The 24,330-nt window shown below is 37.4% G+C and overlaps 1 protein-coding gene across 6 annotated transcripts in view; it reads right to left on the reverse strand.

Annotated features, from left to right (window-relative positions):
* Positions 1–7,494: 7,494 nt before the first annotated feature.
* cwo (transcription factor cwo) overlaps positions 7,495–24,330 on the reverse strand; it is an 87,600-nt gene continuing 70,764 nt past the window's right edge. For all 6 annotated transcript variants that reach the window (XM_090390673.1, XM_090390674.1, XM_090390678.1 and 3 more), the window contains one exon: positions 7,495–9,570. In XM_090390673.1, the coding sequence (XP_090246799.1) occupies positions 8,282–9,570 (1,289 nt within the window). In that variant the 3' untranslated portion in view covers positions 7,495–8,281. The remainder of the gene's footprint in view (positions 9,571–24,330) is intronic.

Here is a 24,330-nt window from a genome sequence, read left to right on the forward strand (position 1 = left end):
ACAACAATATTATTATGGATTTCTTCTTTAATAAGGTTGCAGATACATTTCATTCCCACCCTATTTGTTCTTCGAATCATAGGGGCACATTCATATATTGCATCATTTAAAGAGTTTTTCAAAGTTTCTCATACAATGTTTTATCCTCTCCATTCAGTAACTGATATCATGGGACCGAACATAGTCATTATATATATATATATATATATATATATATATATATATAAGGTATGACATATATATATATATGTTATACCTCCCCTTAAACTCATTCACAGATGAAACATTCACAACCACCTCTGGCAACGCATTCCACCCATTTACAACCTTCCAAGCAAAAAATCTAGTCCTAACATTCTTGTTAACCACTCTTACACAATCTCCAGGGATGACTCCTCGTTCTCTCCCTTCCTGCACTGGTCTTAAAAAACGTTATCAGTATCAATCCTATAAAACCCTTTTAATAATTTATATGCCTCTATCATATCTCTTCTCTTACGTCTATCAACTAGTTTTTGAATCCCACAGACCTTCAATCTATCCTCGTAGGAGACATCCCACAGGCCTGCACAAAAATTTTCATAACCTGCCTCTGAATCCTCTCCACCATTTCCACATCACCAAGAAATCCAGGTGATCAGATCTGTGCACAATAGTCCAAATGAGATCTTATTAATGCCTTATAAAGTGGGGCAATCACTTCCTTATCCCTGTTTGTCAGTGTATACTTCAATAACCATGTAATCTGATGTGAAGTTTTGGCAGCCTTTGCAATATGCCCTCGAAACTTAAATCCTCTGTCCACAATAACTCCCAAGTCCCTAGCATCATCAACTTCTTGCAGTTCAGTTCCATTAATTTAGTAAACAGCATGTGATCTCGCACCACCACGTTTTCCTTTCCTATCCTGCCGAAAAATGCTGTACCCTGCTACTTCAATTCCTGTTATTATATTATATCATCCTCCATCAACCACGTCTTAGAGATCCAATAATCTTTGGCCAGGCTGATGCTATCAGCACCACTAATTCACTACTTCTATACCTATCATTATCCCCTCTAGACCACACTGGACTCAGCGTTACCTGATGTTGTCCCCCTTCCCCCAAGCGCCCATTCCTACAAGAGGCCACCATCCACCCTGGAAATTCTAGTTTCCCTGCATTGACACACTGACTCCTTCAGAAAACAGCAATCTCTCCAGATGCCTTCGTCCTTCCTCATTCAAATGCAAGCGGTCTCTCGCATACAGTTATTATTATTACGACACCTCCATGTAGTCCAAAGACTCATCGAGGGAGGGTACCTACTCTACAACTCTCTGTCTCTACCACTCAGTTCACCAACACCATCACTAATATTTCCACAGACAATCACAAAATTCCATGTCGAAGGCAGGATTGAAACCAGCAGCCTTTTGATTGGAGAGCGGATACACTAACCACACGGCCAACCAGGCCATGGTTAATAAGATTGAAACATAGTATCTATTCTCACAAACAATCACGAATTCCACAGTGACTAAGATTAAATTGCTATACCATTTCTAGTAATGAAAACTAGAATTTTTATTTATTGGATTTTGATGATTATTATTTTATTTATTTGCCAGCCCGGTTGGCCAAGTGGTTAACATATTCACTCACCAACAAACATGCTACAGGTTCAAATCCCACTAAGGAAATAGATGTTTGTGATTGTAGAAGGGGTGTTGAGGCCACTGTCCACTTATGGGATGCTTGAAGTGGCTTGAAAAAGCTCCATGTTTTGTCTCTAGAGCAAGGTTTATGGATTATGTAAAAATAAATAAATAAAAATACAAAAAATATATAAAATTGATAAAAACAGACAAAAAAAATCATTAGTTTACACACATTTCTAATGTAGGTGAACTATGTGAATATGAGGGTATGCTGAAAAGTTGTGAATAATGTGTAAGTTATGTGGTAGAACCACGTAACTTACACATTATTCTACACATACCCCACAAAGTGTTAAACACTTGTTCCAACACTGCTGTCATTTGCAATCTTGGTAAATTTTGTTCCTTTCAAGTGTTTCTTTAAATTTGGGAATAGGAAAGAGTCAGCAGTCAGGTTTGGCAAATAGGGTGGGTGAGGCAGATATTGAAAACCCTAATAGACATTATATTGTCTGTTGGGTTTCATGAGCAATGTGAACAGGTGTGTTGTCCTGCAAAAGCAGCACACCTCTGCTCAGTTTCCAATGGCGTTTTTCCTTCAGTATCTCCTTCGATTCCTTCAGAGCTGTTGAATAAACTGCTGCTCACCTTTTTTGAGGTTCTTGGTAAGGATTATACCATCCATATCCCAAAAGACAATGACAAGAACCTTCCCTGCTGACTTTTGAGTTCAGAACTTCTTTGGCCATGGACAACTTTTGTCTCCACTCCATTGATTGTTGTTTGGTCTCTGGATCATAGTGATGAAGCTATGCTTCCTCAACAGTCACAATACGAGCCAAAATATTTGCACCTGATTTCTCAAAATGACCCCAAATCTCCCTTGAAACGACAGCACACGTTCTCTCTTTTGGTCGACATTCAAACATTTGGGGATCCACTTCACTGAACGCTTTTGCATGTCCAGATGTTAGTGGATAATGACCCCAACTCGTTCCCTGATATCCCCCAGTCTTTGCAATGTTTTTGGCTGATATTCGTCTATCACCAAGGATCATGGCATGCACTTCATCAATGTTTTCAGGTGTAATCGCTGTGGAAGGTCTTCCTGACCTGGGGGCATCTGTTGTCTCAGGATTCTCAGTTTTAAAACTTGGCCTCTGGCAACTTATACATGCAGCTCAATAGTTGTACAAAGGCTCATTAGCTACTTCATACAAAATATACGAATTTAACAATGTACATAGCTGGTGACCTGGATAAGAGGAGGTCTCACACATCAGTGTAGTATATGTATATAAATTTTGGAATGGAATGCAATGTATTGGAGAATGCAAGTGACCAGCAATGCAAGGGCTACTGTTATATTACTTTGTACATTAATGATAAAGGAAATGATTTGCAGGTAAATATTCAGGAGTTTTTTTGATTATGCAAAATTGGGGAGGGAAATAGTTAATGGTGATGCAGAGATTCTTCAGGACAATTTAAACAGACTGACAGTATGACAAAAGATAATGGTTGTGTATTTAATGAGGCAAAGTGCAAAGTGTATGCATACTGAGGTGAAAAGATCACAAGCTGTCTTACACAAACAGGAAACAGATGGCAGCAATTTATAAGACTAAAGATTTTGGGAGAGATGAGAGAAGGGTTGAATTTAAAATGGCACATTGCAAAACTTGGCAAAATACTGCAAATTATCACTTGGATGTTGTGGAATACACTGACAATTTGAGATAGGAAGATAGGAATAAGACTGATATTATTACACCTTGACTATAGTGCAGAGATTTGGTCACCTTAGTTTTTAGGAATGAGGAAATGTTGAAGAACAAGAGATGAGTGACTAAGATATAGAATGTTTCCTATCAGTACAGAATGAAGGTGTGTAAGTCACAGTGTTTAGATGGAAGATGGAAAATATGGCAGAAACATAAGTTACTAAAGTGGTTTTATTGAATAAATACTGAAAGAAGTTTTCAGTACATGATGAGACAGGAGAGAATAACGGGGTCACCTCTGGGAGCTGTATAAAGTGGTAGTCAGCAAGCATATTAGGACTGGTTTTTATTTTTATTTATTTATTTTATTTATTATTAGTATTAATATTTTTTGAAGAGTGGTGAATGAGTAGAATTGGTTGCCATAGGCAACTGTAAATGCTTTGTCAATGAATGAGGTTAAGTAAAGATATGCTGAGTATTATATGAATAATAGCTTGTGTAAGCCTCCTACAATGAGTTTTCAGAGTCACTGGAAATGCCTGTACAAATAATACTTATAATAATAATTTAACATGGTACCAGACTGAGTGTAGTGAGAATGGACCCACAATAAGTCTCTTGACTTCATGGAGATCAAGTGATGGCAACAATAATAAGTTAATTATTAATATTATTATTATTAAAAATAAAGGAAGATTTATTTTTATTTATATAAATTATCATAAATTTGTAAGACCATGTTTTTTTAATATGCTCTAAGACACTATGAGGATGCTGAAAAGTTGTGATAATCACCATGAAGGAAATTGACATGTCTTCTTATATATTATTATTATTATTATTATTACCACCCCAAGACCTCATGGAGTCAAAGACTCATCTGGGAGGTCCTTTTATCACACACACAGCTCATCATACTGTGTTTTAAACATTCAAACTCTTTGCAGACACCACATTCTCAGGCAAGGCATTCCAATCATTTCACAATTCTGCATGAAAAAACCCTGCCTCTCACTCCCGTACTCACACCCTCTTTATACAGTTTCCAGGGATGACCTCTGGTTCTCCCCCTGATCTCCCACTATTCTCTAAAACTTCTCCAGCATTGATCCTATAACAACCTCTTAACAACTTGTAGGTCTCTATCATATCTCCCCTCTTCCTCCTGTCCACCAAACTCTGCAAATTACATCTTCTCAATCTTTCCTCATACTCGACATTCCAGAGGTCAGAAACTACCTTAGTCAGTCTCCTTTGGACCCTTTCCAACATCTCTTCATCCTTCTGAAAACCTGGTGACCAAATCTGGGCACAATAGTCCATGTGTGGCCTAATCAAAGCCTTATACAACGGAACAAGAATCTCCCTACTTCTACACATCAGTGTCCTCTGCATCATTCCCAAAAGCCTTTGTGTTGTCTTCACAATTCTGGCGATGTGTCCCCTAAATTTTAGATCCTTATCCACTATCACCCCCAGATCTCTTATTTCCTCTGCTTCCAACAATATGTTCTTACCAAGCACAAATTCTGCATCCCATCTTTGTTTTCCAAATTTTAAAACCTTACATTTTGCAACAATATATTCACATCCCCATTTCCATGCCCAATCACTCAATCTATTCAAGTCTTCCTGTAAGGTCACAACATCTTCACTACACTTCATGGTTCGTCCCAACTTTGCATCATCTGCAAACAACTGAATATCTCCATCCAAATCTTCACCTATATCATTAATATATAAGTTAAACAGCAATGGACCTAAAACAGACCCCTGAGGCACTCCACTAGTGACTTTCCTTTTCCTGGATAACGCTCCCCCATACACAACTTATTGATACCTATCAGATAGCCAGTCTCCAATCCAATGCACCAATCTAATATCCAACCCCATCTGCTCTAGTTTGACTGTCAACCTATCATGAGGTACTCTATCAAAAGCTGCGTGGATAGGCTTATGTGTTCGTCAGACATTTTTGTAATAGATTTCACGGTTTGATATGAACACAGATGATTAAGAAAATAACTATTTATTAACTTAAAAGCTAATATTAAAGATAATAATTTTTTATTTATTTATTTTTAAACCTAGATGGTGCCATATTAGGACTTTAGTCTTGTGGTGCATGCTGCAATTACTTTTACTAGCCCCACTGTTACACTGGATTGTGGTTGTTTTGCATTTGTAACATACTTTGTGTTGTGTGCTCTGAAGATGCGGGATATAATACCAGCGAAATATTAGCTTTTAAGTAAATAAATAGTTATTTTCTTAATCATCTGTTCGTATCAAACCGTGAAATCTATCAAAAGCCTTTGTGAAATCCAAGTATATTACTGTGCATCCTTTTCCTCTGTCCAAGGAAGCAGTCACTTTATTGTAATAAGTAGATTACTAAAACATGACCTCCCTTTAGCAAATCCATGCTGTCCATCAAAGATAATACCATTGTTATCAACCCAACTCTGGATCCTAGTTCTCACAAGCTTCTCCAACAACTTAACCACAACACCTGACACACAGATAGGCCTATAGTTTGATGCTTGAGTTCGATCACCTCCTTTATGAAGTGGCACAATCTTGCACTCCTTCCACTCCTTAGGAACTTGACAGAGTGCAAGACTCATATTAAAAAAATATGTCAAGGCAGATGTCAACTCCCTGGCATATTCTTTCAGAATACATGATGATATATTATCAAGTCCCACAGCCTTATTAACATCTAGTTTACTCAACTCCCCATACACCTCTTGCTCACCTACAGTCAGTCTCTCCTCGCCATCATCAACTGCTCTCAATTCCTCCATGAAGTCACATTCACAAGATTGAAAGATCTTTATGAACTGCTCATTAAGTATCTCCACCACACATTCTGCATCAGCTGTCTTTATACCATTTTCTCCAATCAATGTCATCCTTCCATAATTATTCTTTCTTTTGCTGGCTACATATCGAAAGAACTCCTTAGGATTCTTTTTGGCTTCATTAGCCCACTGCTGTTCATACCTCTCTTTAGCTACCCTCACCAACCAAGTCACCCTCCTTGCTTGGTCTTTGTAGACCTCATGGAATTGGTTATTTCCACTTCTCTTATGCTGCCTCCACAATGCCCTTTTTCTCTGTATCGCATACTTAATCTCTTTATTCATCCATCTCACACCCACCTTATTTAATCTTTTCACCCTTGGAATACATTTAGACATTGCATCTACTAAACAGTTTTTGAAAATCCCCCAAGCTGCATTGATCTCTTTTCCAGCTAACTCCTCATTCCACGCTACACCGAGGTCTGTCAGCACTGCTCTCTGGTTGTTGCTTCATGAATATGCTTAAAACACCATCATATATAGTGGTCCAAATAGAAAATACTTGTGTTAGAAACCCCAGAATTCTTTTTTCAGACACCAGTATTAGAATATAGAAAAATCCAGTGCTTATTTTATAAAACAACAGGTGCCGGTACTCTTTATTTGATATACTAGGTAAATGTGTAAAAAAAATTACACATTAACCTAGTACTTGTTATGTCAAAATGTCACTATTAATATAGGTGCCAGTATGCTGTGCTGTTGTGTACCATCCAAAAAAAAAAAAAAAAGGCTGAAGCAAATCAGGGCACTGTTGTCAGAATTCTCATCTCTTGAAATATAATTTTCTTCTTTCATCAAATGCTTTCCAAGCATGCACATATTTCCAGACCTCTCTTTTTTACATTCTCACCATCATATCATTCATTATCGCTGCTCCTCTCCTAAACTTTGCATTATCACACATAGGCAACAAATTCATTATCTTCGCTCTCACACTTTTCTGCAAGTTAGACACACATGAAAGCATACATATGTGCAGTGCCTATATTTCAATGCATGAAATATAGGCAATGTTTCTCAACCACCACAATTTTTATGTGATGGGTGAGGAATATATTTTATAGGAAGCACATATGCCAAACATAGCATGCTACAAAATCCTCTACTATGTTATGTAAAATGTAGTCATTAAATGGTAGTAGGCTGGGCAACACGTTCTTGTTCTTGTTTTGTCGTGAAATGTCATTTTTTTTTCCTATGAAATAAAATGTTAATGTTTTTTGTTTAAAAAAGGAGTAAATAATGTAAACAGGAATACAAGTAAAATACCCACAAACTGTGGCAACATGTTCAGAGATTGCTACAATTTGACTTAAGCTTCAATTCATATTCACATCCACTGCACAAAGCCTATATACAACAAAAGTAAAGCTAAGACAAGTCATAGTTCATGATATAATCCAACAATAAGAGTCCATTTCAAAACCAACAATTTACTGTTTGAGCAGTTCTAGTCCAAACCTAATTACAAAAGTGAAACTTTACTTTTTTTTTTCATTTTTTATTATTAACAACCAATGACAAAATGCAAGAGAAGCAAATGAATGAAAAGACTAGTGTATACTTATTAGAAGTCTGCTGATGGGATATCGATGAGAAAGCTGTCATTACTGGCATTAATTTTTAAAACAACAAAAACTGCACTTGCCATTTATATATTTCACATAGGTTTTGAAAATATTTTTTGAACATAAGTAATATAATGGGCATACATGTGAAATGAAGTTCCCAAAATTTAATCAAAAATTTATATGGGGACATCACGGTCAACCTCTGATAATCAACATTGCACACGCCACACACAAAACTGTACATATGGACCATAAAAAGTCACTTTCTTCAGATAAACGTTATCTACAAGAAAAAAAAAAGCTTTGTGATATCCTCATCAGTTCTTTTAAAGACCTCGCCAAAGTATGTGGTAGAAAACCACTTGCATTTTGCACTCTTGGGATCAGCAGTCCCCTAAACCATTATAGTTTAAGTTGGAAAGTCTTTAGTTCACAGTTCTTTCAGGTTTTCGTATGCCATGCATCCGAATATTAAACATGAGGTACTGGACTACAAGGATATGCTCCTCTTTCTCCATAACTATACCTTTCTGGCAAATATAAGTGATTACGTGACTGAAACACACTACCATTCATTTTTTCTACCTTCACTGGTCGACAAAAAGTAAAGTTCACAGAGATACTTACAGGATGGAGAACAGGGATGGAATCATCAACAGCACTGAAATAAGGAGCTACAAGTGTTGAATCTAAGGTAAGAGGAATGTAAAAGGTGCCTTTTGGATGTAAGGCAAATATTGGGACTCCAGGTGTTTGTAACAGCGGTTGCGGACTGGGAGAACAGTTGGACAGATTCTCAGGAGTGTGAGGATATGGAGAAGTAGCTGGTGACTGCCGACCATGTAGCTGTGATCTAAGTTTACAAGAAGAAATGTCACCTGATGTGCTGTAGCCCGAACTACTACCATTCGACCTCCCAATTGATGGTGGACTTGGATTTGAACCACAACTACTACCACAATCACCATGAGAATCCCAGGCTCCTGAGGATGCAGGACCTAAATCATTAATATTTCTTTCAGGTATTTTCACTGAGAGTTCTGCAGTATGGTTTTGTGCTACACTGAATGGGGGGAATGTCTGGCGTCCAAGATTACGTAAATTGTTATGAGTTGTAGGTGAATTACCTTCAGGAGAAAGAGACATGCAATTAGGTCCTGATCCTTGTGAGTGAGAGTACCGAAGTTGATCTGCATGTGACCTCTCATCCTCAGAAAATGGCATTAGTTCAGAATGGCTTTCAGTTGGAGAAGATGTGTGGTGCCTTAAATCTGCATTGAAACGATGCTTTATGTTATTTTTGAATTTATACACTTCATCTCCTTTAGTGTGAGAGACATTCTCAGAAACAAGGCAACTTGTTGATACATGTGAATTAGGTAAACCGATATTGTTTGTCAGCATATTAGTGTTACTAGATGCACGTTCCTTTGGCGGGCCTGGATTTTGTAACATCTCTCTTAGCTGACTTGTAATTTTTACTGGTGGTCCATTACTCTGAGGATTTTCTTCAGTTTTTTCTGTCTTCTCAATGTCTATAGGTAATGACACACTTTCTTGGCACTCTGGCATGCTTTGAGAGACCTGTTCATTGTCATCCATTGGCTTTGAATCAGAATGACAAGGAAGTTCTTCTGATGCAGGTGTGTCTGGATAAGATTCTCCTCCAGGAGTAAATGGTGAATGATCGAGCTCCATTGATATTCCTTTTGTATCATCCATACCAGTCATCATTCCTACAACGGGAGTAAAACAAATTCCTGAAAACAAAAATATTATTCGTCAAATTTTAAAATAATTTCAAATTCATATAGTGTACTGATAATATATAAATTAAATCACAAAATTTTCAATATTTTAAGATAAATGCCACATGAAAAAAGATTCAGAGGGAGTCTAAGATCTAGGTAGATTGGTGTAGTTAGAAGTACTTTAGAAGATCAAAAGATAAGATCTGACAATATTAGAGTCCTGATAGATAACAGACTAATTTGGAGGAAAACTGTTTATAGGAAGTAAGTTTTTTTATGTAGTGCTATCATGGTATCAATGTCCTGTATACCCTTTGAGGATGCCTATTAGGAATTTGTTGATGATGAAATAAGAAAAAACTTTCTCTGAATCTACATCGCCTCTCTCTTAAGCTTTAATCCTCATGATCACTCAAGTATCTTTAGATTCCAAAATCATAATTTAGTGGTAGTTATATGTTAATTGAAATATTTCTTGTCTGTATGCCTGCATTCTTCTGGCTGGTTTGCCTTTTTGCATGTTGAAAAATCTGAATTCCACGTGGAAAGATCCTGCCACCTTCATGAGAGAATGGCTAACTCAACTTCAGTCAAAAAAGACATTATAAAGGTTCTTTGTATCTTACATGGAATTTCAACTATTTTTTTTCCCCTCCAACCAAAGTGTTATACTGCCCTCTATTTGAAAACAACACCTTAATGAGTGATCTTTACATTTAAGTATTAAATACTATGTTTAAGATAATGAAATTCACAGGAATCTCACTTGATTAGCTTAGTTCTTGGAAGCAGTTAATAACATGGATAACCATCTAATAGATTTGTCTGTCCATTCATATGTATGTTATTCAGATACTCTGGCTAGATAAATTTTTTTGAAATTCACTATTTAAAATTATAAAAATTTGTTGCACCATCTCAAATTTTTGATTCAGTCAAGCATTTGTAGAAGCATTGAAGAGATAAACTATTTTAGTATATATAACTATGCTCTATTAGATGTAATTTAATAGAATTTAGAATATACACTAGTCCAAACAGTTCAATTGTGGTTTCAACTAAGCCACTACAACTGCTTTTATTAAAACTGAAATTGCATAGTCATGAAAACAAAAATGCAAAATCTGATAAAATAAATTTATATATCTGCAAGTACACAGTTCAAAAATGGCTGTTTCATGAGGCATGCTATAATTTTTAACACACTAGATTTTTACATATGCACCATCATTCAAAAGAATGCTGATACTTTTGTAAAAAACACACTGTAAACTTTTGTCATAGACATCACAACAGTTCTTGCAAAATTGATGAATGTATTGACAATTCAGAATTCACTATTGAACAATGTCAAACTGTATTGTATGTATGCAATTATAAGAGCTTATTAATATAATGTATAATTGGCAGAGGCGTAGCTGGGGGGGGAGTGTAGAGGGGGCGGTCTGCCCCGGGCGGCACTTTGAACCTTTTTGAGCTTTTGCAGTTAATTCTAAAATACAGTCTCGAGAACTCATTTCAAAATATTGTAATACTACTGCAAATTTTCCTCCCAATTGCTGTAAGTGTTGCTAGTTGTGAGAGGAATTTTACTAAATAAAATTGATTAAGAATTACCTACATTACCATGAAATTGACTTCGGCAATGTCATCGACGATTTTGCTAACAGAAAAGCAAGAAAAATAGCATTTTTGAATGTTGAAATTGAAGTTTTACTTCAAAAATAAACATAGTGTTTTAATTTATTTCCCTATACATCGTTTTGACTTTTTATAGTATTTTTGGTGTGTATTGAGAGGGGTGGCAAATGCTCTAGCTACACCACTAATAATTGGTTATAATTTTTAGTAGTTTTCAGTCTTAAGTTCAAGACTATTGATGAAAAATTCTTTGCAATTTTCTTTTTCCTAAAAAAAAATCCAAATTTAGAGTCAGTTTAGTTCAATTTTGGTTTCGATCAGACTTTAACATGAGGATCATGATCATTTCAAAAAGTATTCTACATACTGTGCATGAGTGGCCAGTGGATAACATAAGAGTTTCCACCTTCTCATCAATTGTACTGGAATCTACTGAGTAAAAGTGTTGTGTTCATTTTTTTGCTTCTAGTTATGTTCTATGAAACACGCATATACAACACACACACACACACACACACACACACACACACACACACACACACACACACACACACACACACACACACACACACAAAAAAAAAAAACATGTGCTTGTTTCCTGTTTCTGGACTTGTCTCACTCTGATCAGACATCATGCAATGACCAGCATTTGAATACCAAAATTAAAATCTTACACATATAACATGATTCACAATGCTTTTCACAAAAAAATACTTTTCAGAATGAGATTTATAAAAACTACTCTGTGGGAAATGCTTCACTACCATCCAGCAAGAGAGTAGTGAATCCACGAATACGAGATATCGAAATATATTGGCAGCAGTGATAAGGCAGAATGGAGATTATATATTGAAGGCCTGTAAATTTATTTTGTTAATTTTTTGAAATACCTTCACATTATATGGAATTCAATACCTTGATGTGATTAATCAAGCAACAAGTCTGAATTCTAGATGCAAGAGAGTAGTGGGAACATGTATGGACAAAAGATAGACCCACTGGCCTTGGCAAGGGATCAAAAGGCACAACTTCCATCTGGACAGGAGACAATCTTACAGCATTTGGTCCTCTAAAAGATTTTTTTTTTCCCAGTTGTGAACTGCAGACCGAGTTTGATGATAGAATTTTAGTCTCAAGACACTTACAGTATGCCTGAACTGCCTTGACACACTTGTTGGAGAACCAAGGTTTGTAGAGTGGTCAGGTATTTTGGGTGAAATTGGGATGAAGGCCTTCATTCCAGTAAGAACTGTTTCTGTTTTCTTTCTGTACAAGTGCATAAATCTACCAACTTTGCCACAAGTTGCCCCAGTTCTGAAAATACTTCAGGCACAAACTTTGTTTGCTTACACTTGGATAATGGATTAAACTAAGTATATAATTTCTTGGTATCTTTAATTTATTTTCATCTATGGAGATATAGACTGGAAGGAAGAAAGATCACATGACAGGAAGTAAATGGAATATTTACTTCCTGTCATGTGATCTGCTGAGAGATAATTACTTGAGGCAGCATGTGATGGAGGGGACTCAAAGTGCAAAAGTATAGGATCAGAATAGCCATCCATAACTAAGGTGGTCACATTGCCTCTGATTGGGGAAAGTAACCATGCGGGCTTGACTTAGGCGATCACAGAAAATGAGGAATATTGTCAAGAATTACAAGGCGGGTGATTATGACAAGCTTAGGAGGAAGCTCCAAGCTGTACCATGCCATAAAACCCTGCAAGGGAAGGATGTTAGTAGTGCATGGAAGATAGTTAAGGGGCATCTAGAAGAAGCTATATTAAATTGTATACCTAAGGTAAGGAGGGTTAATCAGGTGTTAGATGGATCAGTAATATCATTAAACATGAACTTCAGAAAAAGAAAATACTGTGGAAGGTATAGAAGGAGAAAGGTGACCAGAAAGATCATGAACAATATAAGGGTCAAGCAGGAAGGATTACAAGAAAAAAACTGTTCTTTTGCTGTGTAGCAAATAAGAGGAAGAACTATAGAAGAATAAAATTAATGAGTGCTGATGGTCAAGAAGTGACAGAAGCAGATAAAATAATTGAGTTACTGAGTGACCACTTTGTAAGGGTCTATCACACAAATAAGGTTAATGCTGTGATATATATGACAGACGTTGCCTTAGGTCATGCCTTAGTAATTTACTAACTTTTTATAATGGAGTGACAGCTGAGTTAGAACAAATGGGAATGTATATGACACTAGTTATGTGGATAAAAAGGTGGCTGCTGAACAGATATCAAAAAATGGTATATGGAGAAGCAGAATCCAGGTGAAAGCTGGTGACGAGTGGTGTGCTGCAAAGTTCAGTGCTAGGACCGCTGCTGTTTAATTTGTAAATAAATGATATAGGAAATAACCTGAAGGGGAATATTCAGTTGTTTGCTGATGATGCAAAATTAGGTAGAGAAATACTGAATCAAGGTGATGCAGAGAGCTTGCAGAATTTAAATAGGCTGTTAGTATGGGCAAAAGATAATGGGTATCAGTTTAATGTGGAGAAATGTAAAGTTATGCATTTTGGGATAAACAGATTACAAGCTGTGTACCACATTGATGGAACTGTACTCCAGGAAACATATGAAGATGGGATTTAGGGGTGCGATAGGCAGAGAGTTGAAGCTTAGAGGCGATACTGCTAAAGTTGCTTGTAAGATTATTTGGCTATTGAAGAACACACTAACAAGTAGAGATAAGGAAATTGTTATTCCTCTTTATAAGGCCTTGATATGTCCACATCTGGATTACTGTGCTCAGGTCTGGTCTCCTGGGTTTCTTGCAGATGAGAAAGTGGTGGAGAGGATTCAGAGGTAAGCAACTAAGATGGCGAGTTTTCCGTGGAATTTTCCTATGAAGATAGATTGAGGAGGGTATGCGTGGACTGCAGAATTTGGTTGATAGCTGCAAAAGACTGAATATGATAGAAACGTTTAAGTTACTTAAAGGGTTTTATAGGATCGATGCAGGGGAAATGTTTCCACACTTAGCTAGAGGGGCAGAAGAACAAGAGGTCATACCTGGAAGTTGAGTAAAAGTGTTGTTAGTAAGTGTGTGAGGACTAGATTTTTCATTTGAAGAGTTGTGAATGAATGGAATGGGTTCCCAGAGTCAGCTGTTAGTGCTTTGTTTGTTAATGCTTTGCCTGTTCAAGGAAAGGTATGATAGATTGTGACTAATTTGGGTCTCCCAAAATAAGTCTTTGGACTCCATGAAGGTAGTACAGTAATGATAATAATAATAATAATAAAAATCAACTGTAAAAAAATCCAGCTTTGGAGATAGGTAGTCAAATACAGTGGTTATCAATGGGAAAGTTTGGTAAGGAGATTTTGAGTCAGAGTAAATCATCCAGAGGACATGAGGTTTCTCTGACATGGGATGTCATCTCTTGAATGTACAAACACAGTCCTTGCGGCAGAAAGAACTGTGAGGTTTTAGTTTGCACATCTGAAATGGACAACAGTTGTTAATGATGCTAGGTAAGGTTTCATTAGGAATAATAAGTTTGGTTTGGATTACTGTAAGTGGTGGCAAACATCATTAACATTGACGCTGTAAATGTTGATCAAGTGGATAGAACATTTTTTCTTTTTTGTAAGGATTTTTAAAATTCTTACAAAAAAAAAAATTGTTTTTGATTGGATTTTCATTGCTTTTTTGATTTATGATAAGATTTTGTTTTTTTTTAATGCTTATTTAAATCATTTTTTGTGATTTGCAATAAAACTGCATATGTTACATTGACTTTCATTGTTAGTGTGGAGGAAGGGTTGAATAAACAGAAGGAGCATGCAATGCGATATGAGAGACTTGTAAACATACTGCCTATACAGAGGAATCATAATCTGAGCCTCTCACAAACTGCTCAAACAGAGAAAATTCTGTTTCCCTCTGCTTACCACCCTATTGGGCTTCCTCCTGGCAGAAGTAATCAGCAGCAGCAGTAGAATTTTCCATCAGCTAGTTCAGAAATGAGAAACCTTCTGCTGCATTATGATCAGGTTTCATTCTGAGTACAATTCAGTACAGCATTAATGATAAATTTTAAGTTTTCATCATTCATCACTGTCAACCTGGTTGTCGAAATGGATAGCATCACTGCTCTCAAAACAATGAGACAGAGGTCTAAATTCCTCTGTGGGGAATGAATGTTTGTAAATGTCTTTAGATAGTAAATGATCTTCATTGTCCAGTGCAAGACTACCACCCTTATTGGAAGTTTGAAAGGAAGTATTGCAGCTGGTCTCTAGAAAAGGAAAAATGGATTATCTAACCTTAGCCTCCCTGCTACTTGAATGTCTGAGGTTTACAACCTTTCGTGGGTGGTATTCACACACACAAAAAAAAAAAAAAATTGAAAGAATGTTCTTTATCCTATCCCATCCTCTCTATTAAATGTATAAAACCCAATGGTTTGTTAAGGCCAAATAGTATAGCAGTTTATAAACCTAATTTTGCTAATGATGGAGTAGTTAACAATGTCAAAATGTCAGAGCTAGGGGTGGATGAGTGGACATTCACTCCCTAAATAATAATCAGAGGCACAATGACTTATATGAAAAATAGTAAATAAATAAATATAAAAAATAAACATTTTGTTATCTCACATTATTAATGCTTATTAACAAATTGATTTTGACGAAAATTATTATTATTATGTGACACCTCCAGGGAGTCCAAGGACTCATCGTGGGAGGACACTCTATTCTACTTCACTAAATACATCTCACCCACTCCACTACTACTTAATTTTCCTACCATCAACTGCTTATCATCACCAACAACAGTATTTTTTGTCTGTAAGTTGTATGTGTTCTGCAGGCCAATTTGTCTATACACAGGATGAAAAACCGGAGTTTCCAGGAGAAAAAACTCTGCTGCCTCCGTATGAGATCTGCTAACTCACCTTCAATTGAAAAAGTCCATATAAGGATACCTCTTGTAATGACTAGAATCAAACTCAGGTCTTTTGCAATTGAAGGAAACAACTATAATAAATTTAATTTAATCCTTTATCCAAGTGTAGGCAAACAAAGTTTGTGGAGGACTGAGGACAAACAAAGGACTGCGGCAACTCCTGGTAAAGGTGGACCAAGCTCTCATCACTCCTTTTCTCAGTATCTCCCATAATGCAAAGCGCATCTCCTTGCGGACATGTATAATGCTATACATTAAGGGAAGGGCCACTACCCAGACCGGTTTCGACGTTTATTGAGGTCTCGTCAGTGGGAGGCAGAACCCAGAAATGGTGATACTAAGGCAGAAGCAATGGAGAGGTCATATTTATGTTACATCCTGAATGAAGAACTTTTAAAAGGAAACAATTCATTCGGGATTTAACAAGTCAGAAAAATCAGCTGAGAAAAAAAACTTGTACTCGAGCAGAAGAAATAAAGTACTAACTGTAAATAGAAATAGAATTACCTCCTTTTAGTAGAATTGTAATACCATGTAAAGAACTTCATGTATAAATTAGTATTATATGAATGCATCATGTATACAATGAATGGGTAAATTAGATGTAAGCAATAGTCCAAATGTCACGGGCGGGCCTGAGGCATTGGCAATCTCGGAAAGCGATGCACATTCGTTTCCCGGAAGACACTGCTAGAGATCTCGCGATGTGCCAAAATCCCCGCGGACGAAGAAAGTAGTGGGCAGGAAAAGATCGCAGAAAGTAAGAAGGCACTATCGCAGCTAGAGGGTGCTAAAAAGGGGGAAAGTGAAGGGAGAATAAAAAGGGTTTGCACCCCCTTTCCCAAGGCTTTTTTCGCCTATTTTGCTGGATGATGATTCGACTTCTCCCGTGGACCGGAAGTTTCTGATGGTGTTTCTTAGTGATAGTATGATATCGGACGGTGCGCCTTTCCCTTCGATGTCTGAATTTCTGCTGGTGCTAAAGCATGAGATGTCGGCATATGCTGTCTTCGCTCCTTCGCTGAAAGTTCCGATGGAATAATATCGCGGATGTATCCTATGAACCGGCAGTAGAAACAAGGATGGCCCGAAACAGATCCAGAATTGACGTGGGAACAATGCCAAGTGCAGAGCATAGCTTAATCTGATGATCATAGTGACCCACCATGTGGACGCAGGCTTATGGAAGTATCGAGAGGTAATTCAAACAAAGAAAGACAATTCAGACGGACCTGGAGATCCTGCCCCAAGAAATGATAAAGTACAGATTTTGTTGTATAATTACCCAGTCAGTAAAAGGGAAAGATCATTGTAGTATAATAATCGAGTATGGACAGTATTTGAGAACTTTAAGTGATTATTTAGCAGTGGCTAATGTCCATAAGACAAACTGTCTGGAATGATTATAGATGATTGTGACTAGTTTAATGTGCAAGAATAACATAGTAGGTAGAATATTGATTAGAAGTATATAATGTGTATATTATGTGTGTTTAATCTCTAACTTAAAAGAAGGATTTATTGTTTGCATTAGAGTATTAATTAGTTTGATACAGTTTGATTTAGCATGTAATTGAACTAATTGAAAGTGAGATTGGTCTACGTGTATATGTCTTTAGATTCCAATAAATATGTTTTTTCTTCTATACCTGAGTTTTGCCTGTGATATGAATCAAAATTACCATGCATTAATCTGAACCATGGTGAGGGGGGAATTGAAAGAAAGGTATAACATGTTGTTATAGAGGTTACGACTGCAAACCAAAATTTACTTAGCCACAGTAAAGCGTTTAATTCATGAGTTTAAGCACTAAATTTATTCACCTATGTGCACCAGAAGTCTGGAAAAATCTCCCTGAACAAGAGTCCCCCTCTGTTCTAAGCTATTGGCTGGTGCAGCTTTAAAAAATAAATTTGTCAATATCTGAAGAGGAGACAGCCCCAGAAAGAAATTAGAGGATTCGTTTCTTTTAGCAAGGAATAACCTTTAACAGTCAGGGTAAGCACGTGAGTAAAATTAGGAATTGGCTAGAGATATAGAATTTGCTTTCCTTATAGAAGTGATACAGAGGAATCATATAAGAAGTGATACAGATATTAGAGTCAGGGAAATTTTGTAAGTCTTGTAGTTATTGTAGAGAAGTAAATTCATAAAGAAAGTAAATTATTTAAGGAAAAGTAACGACATAACACTTATATGAGTTGCCCAAAGGTGTATCACCTTATTATTAATTTACTCTGGATTTAGAGAAAGATGTTGGAAGTTTATTTTCCACTTGGTTAGACTATAATAAATTTAGTTTAATCCTTTACCCAAGCGTAGGCAACTCGTAGTAAAGGTGGACCAAGCTGAGACAAGGAGTGATGAAAGTTTGGTCCACCTTTACTACGAGTTGCCTCAGTCCTGAAGATACTTCAGGCGCAAACTTTGTTTGCCTACACTTGGGTAAAGGATTAAACTAAATTTATTATAGTCTAACCAAGTGGAAAATAAACTTCCAACATCTTTCTCTAAATCCAGAGTAAATTAATAATAAGGTGGTATACCTTTGGGCAACTCGTATAAGTAAATATGACCTCTCCATATCTTCTGCCTTAGTATCACCACTTCTGGGTCTGCCTCCCACTGACGAGACCTCAATAAAGGTCGAAACTGGTCTGGGTAGAGGCCCTTCCCTTAATGCATAGCATTATACATGTCTGCAAGGAGATGTACTTTGCATTATGGGAGATACTGAGAAAAGGAGTGATGAGAGCTTGGTCTACCTTTACTATGAGTTGCCTCAGTCCTGAAGATACTTCACACGCAAACTTTGTTTGTTTTCCACTGAGGACCCTGAGTTTCTAGGAGGAAAATCCTCGCAGAAACGCAAGGAAGTATATGATATTTCCACATAAGAAACTGATCTTCAGTCATGACTCCTACACATAATTTGAACCTGGTTCTTTCAAAACAATGAGCATGCTTATTCTGATTCTTGTGACTGTGCTACAAAAGCAAGAATATTCCTTATATAAGTAAATTTCAGTTGTCATCTTTATATATCAGAACAGCCTAATTGATTCTCCATTTTGAATAATCTGTTTAAATGCTCTAAATATGCAATTAGAAGACTATTATTTATGCACATACAATAATACCATTTACAGGTGTTAATGTTAGTTAAAGAGTAATTTGGTACATATATTTCTATCAGTTGTTGAAGTGCCATATGCAGGGCCATTGCCAGATTAGATTGCGCCCTGAGGCAAACAATTAAATATCATCCCTGATGGATTATAAGACAAAAATATAAGAAAATCTCCAACTGCTATTTTGTTTTTATTACAAGAGAAACATTAATGCCAAACGATTACATAATAATATTAATTAAATGTTTACTGTATGAGGATATCGCATAATAAAACTGTTTTTAACCTCTTCTAAATTTAAATTATAAGCTGTGTCCACCTCTACCGATATAGTTGCTAGACCAACCAATCTCTCTTGGGTCATTGCTGTTCACAAATAATTTTTAATCAGTTTAAGCTTGGAAAAACTTCATTCCACACTTGCTATGATAACAGGAATTGTTAGCATAGAGATGGCACCTACCTCAATATGGTTGAACGAGCGCCCTTATTAAGCACACCATGAGGCAGGCTGCCTCTATGCTAACACCCTGTTGACAGTACTGGCTATATGATATACAAATCTCATATCCATTACTTTACTCAGAAAAGTTTTCTGTAAAACAAGTGACAAATGAGAGAATAGCCCCAAGCAATGCCAGCCACTGAAAGTTGTATAATATTCATTATACCACTACTGCTGCTGCTACTACCTACTAAAAGAAATTTATAATGGTAAAACAAGTATCAGGAGAGTCTGTTACATTATTTCATGGAATGCAGAGGGAATTGATTGGATAGATTGGGTCCCCCACGATGAGTCTTCGGATTCCATGGAGGTGCCCGTATCATAATAATAATAAACTGATTGGATAACAAATGAATTATTATTATTATTATTATTGTTCTGGGAAACTCCAAGGAGTCGACAGACTCATCGAGGGAGGCCCTAACATCATGTCTGGAACAACTATTCAATATTCACACAGTATCTATCATATCTTGCCTTGAACTCATTCACGGTCGTAGCACCCACAACAGACTCTGGAAGCTTATTCCACTCATTCACCACTCTCCAAGTAAAAAACCTAGCTCTAACACCCTTGTCAACCACGCTCTTGCCCAGCTTCCATGCATGGCCCCTAGTCCTCCCACCACCAGTCATATTTTCAAAAATATCTTCTGGATCAATCTTATAAAAACCCTTCAGTAATTTGAATGTCTCAATCATATCACCCCTCCTTCGCCTATCGTCCAATTTCTGCAACCCACAAATCCTCAACCTATTCTCATAAGGTTCATTCCACAGACCTGCTATTATCTTGATCACTCGTCTCTGGACCCTCTCCACTTCCTCCCCATCACAAAGAAACCTTGATAAGACCCCATCTGGACTTCTGTGCCCATAACTGGGCACAGAAGTCCAGATGGGGTCTTATCAAGGCTCGATACAGAGGAACAACAACTTGCTTCTCTCTGCATGTTAAAGTATTTTTCATAAGCCAAGTGATTTGGTGAGCTGTTTTAGTTACTTTTGCAATGTGCCCCCTAAACTTCAACTCCCTATCCACCAGCACTCCCAAATCCCTGGTCTCATCAATCTCCTGGAGTACGGTTCCACCTATGCGATATACTGCTGCTATTCTTTTCACCCCAAAGTGCATAACCTTACACTTTGCCACATTAAACTGACATCCATTTTTCCTAGCCCAGTCCTCCAAACTATCCAAATCATCCTGTAAAATTTTGACATCCTGTGCACTCACAATTGCTCTACCCAACTTTGCATCATCAGCAAACAAGTGAACACTTCCTCTCAAATCCTTTCCAATATCATTGATGAACAAATTGAAAAGCAGTGGTCCAAGAACAGAGCCCTGTGGCACTCCACTAGTCACAAGACGTCTTTTTGACTCCACTCCTGAATAAACCACTCTCTGGTATCTCTCCTTCAACCACCCTCCTATCCATCTTACCAACCCTATATCTATCCCCATCTGCTCCAGTTTACTGATTAGGGTTCCATGTGGTATCCTGTCAAAGGCCTTGGCAAGGTCCAGTAGTATCACTGTAAACCCATTACCCCTATCCAGTTCAGCTGTCACTGTGTTATAAAACATGAGCAAGTTACTGAGGCATGATCTACCCTTCACAAAACCATGTTGTTCCCCATACAATATCCCATTTTCATCTATCCAATCCTGTATTCTTTTCTTGACTAATTTCTCTAAGATCTTGACAATGATTCCTGATATGCTAATCGGTCGGTAATTTACAACAGCGGTCTTGGAACCACCTTTATGCAGTGGAACTATTTTCCCCTCCTTCCACCCGCTCGGGACTAACCCAGACCCGAGACTCAAATTAAACAAAATGGTCAAGGGTACTGACAATTCATTAGCTGCTTCTCGTACTACACGAGCTGGTATACCATCCAACCCCACAGATGTATTGACATTGAGGTTATGCAATAGACTACTCACCTCCACTTCATTCACCACAATTCCCGTATAATCTACTGGTTTATTCGTTTCTGCAATGTCACCACCTGGATGATATATTCTTGCAAAGTGCTCACTCAGTAACTCAGCTATCTCAACTGATTCAGTTACCTCCCTACCATCGGCATTCTTTAAAATCATTCTGTCATGTACATTTTTCCTTTTACTTGCTACATATCTAAAAAACTGTTTAGGATTCTCTTTAGCCCGCATGGCCAATGTTCTTTCGTAATCCTTTTTTGCTTTTCTTACCACACTCATCACCCTTCTGGCCTGCGCTTTATACCGTTCATGTGCCTGCCGGTCACCTTTCTCCTTAAATTCCCTCCATAGTTGTTTCTTTTTTTGCAGCTCAAGCTTAATGGTGTTATTCATCCATTTAACCCCTACTTGATTTATTATTCGGACTCTAGGTATACAGTCAGCCATTGCTTCATGCAAGCACTTCTTAACTACCTCCCATGCACTATCAACTTCTAGTCCTTGCAGTTGTACATGCCATGGCACTGAGCCAATCAAACTCCTAAGCTTGTCATACTTTCCAGCCCGATAATTCCACATGTACCCTGTCTTAATTGAAAATTCTACACATTTAGCCACCTCCCAAGTCAAGACCCTATGATCACTCTCACCGATTGGTGGCAATGTGGTCATATTTGTTACAGCCAAATCCTCAGATGTAATTACTAGGTCAAGCACTCTCTGACCCCTAGTATTTTCCATTACATGCTGTCGCAGATAGTTATCCCTTAATAACCGCATAAAATCCAATTCCTTCCTCCCGTGTGTCCTCTCCTCACTCCAATCAATGCGACCATAGTTGAAATCTCCCATAATAATCACCCTCCTTCCACTCATTTCTTCTATTTGCTTGTGCATACTGTCACCACCATCTTTTCCATCACCTGGTCTATAGCAGCACCCAATTGTATATTTAGTTCTGCTAGCCACAATCTCACACCAAATGGCCTCAAATGTGCTCTTTTCTCTATCCTGCAATTCAACTTCTATTCTCCTTGGCTGTAGCTCATCAGCTATCATCAACAATACTCCTCCCCCCATTTTATTCTCTCTGTCATTCCTGAACACACTATACCCATCACATTCAATCCCACTAGCTATATCATCTACAGTCAGCCATGTTTCACTAATACCAATAACCTGTGGTCTGGAAGTGCCAACCATGGCCAAAAACTCTTCCTTCTTGTTCCTAATACTCCTAGTATTAGTGTACATGAATTTAAGACCCCCATTAGCCCCAACCCTACCTTGATGCCTTATATTAACTATCCCACTCTGGTTTGTTGTCCTTATTTGCTCTAGCATATTATATTCATTCTTACATTCAACTGCCTCCCTAAGGACTGTATATCTACTCCATCCCTTAACGAATCTAGTTTCCCTGAATTTGCACATCCACTACATTCAGCAACACTTTCTCAAGTCTTCTTACACCATAACCATTCAAATGCAAGCCATCCATCTTATATAGATCCTTTCGCCCATCAAACTCACTCCACACGTCCACAAATTCCACACCACTCGTCATACATAACCCACGCATAAAGTCATTCGCAATTATGGCCCTCCTTTTAAACATTTCACTGTCATACCGTGGCAAAAGACTAATCATTCTAACTCTCTCACTCTTTTCTTTTGCTACCTCAAACAATTCATTCAGGTCTTCTATCATTTCCATTTTATCTCCTTTCAAATCATTCGTACCTGCCACAACAATAATTTCTTTCACCCTTTCCTTTTGCTCTCTAATAGACTCAGTTACATCCTTTATGGTCGCACCAGGTTGGTACGATTTTGTCAAATCCTCTACTAACACACCTCGTACTAACAAGTCTCCATACAGCACTCTATCCTTCATTTTGTTCATGTTCACATTCATACGCCTATTTTTCCTGTCATACCTTTTATTATTGGTTGGTTCATTCAGTCGACTTTTGTTCATGCACTCTTAGCTGCTGTTTTGCCCTTTCTATCGCACCATTCAACAACGCGATCTCATTCAATGCATCTATCTCATCTTTTTTATTCTCTGAGAAACCATTAATACTATCATTCACACTTTCTACATTCACACTCTCAGAATTCTCATGTACAACCTTGCCGTTTCTTGTCATATCACTATTTTCTTCATTCTGAAGGTTGACAAAAATATCACACTCACGATCCGAAATACACTTCAATTCCTCATTCTCCCTACATTTTCTACACACATTCAATCCTTTATTATCATCTATCCACACTCCGACTGCACTCCGTAAAGCGTACATTTCACAGCTAGTACACTGACTCATTTCTTTTATACTACTGTTCTTTGATAACGATGGCGAACCATCGTTACTGGCCACCATTTTCCTTTGCACAGGTACCATAATTATTGCAACGTGTTTTATCAAATAATAAGTTATACACACCAAAAACACACAAACAGACGCACTAAAATATGCAAGGCAAACACAACTACGCAATATTAACTCATTTTATCAACGATAACTGAAAATAATACTTATCTTATCAGGAGCTTGCACGAACACTACACACTACGATATAACCACGAATTGAAAAC

Source organism: Typopeltis vanoorti, chromosome 3 (genome assembly GCF_054136105.1).
Source record: "Typopeltis vanoorti isolate ZY-2024b chromosome 3, IOZ_Tvanoo_1.0, whole genome shotgun sequence".
Classification (NCBI taxonomy): Eukaryota; Metazoa; Arthropoda; class Arachnida; order Uropygi; family Thelyphonidae; genus Typopeltis; species Typopeltis vanoorti.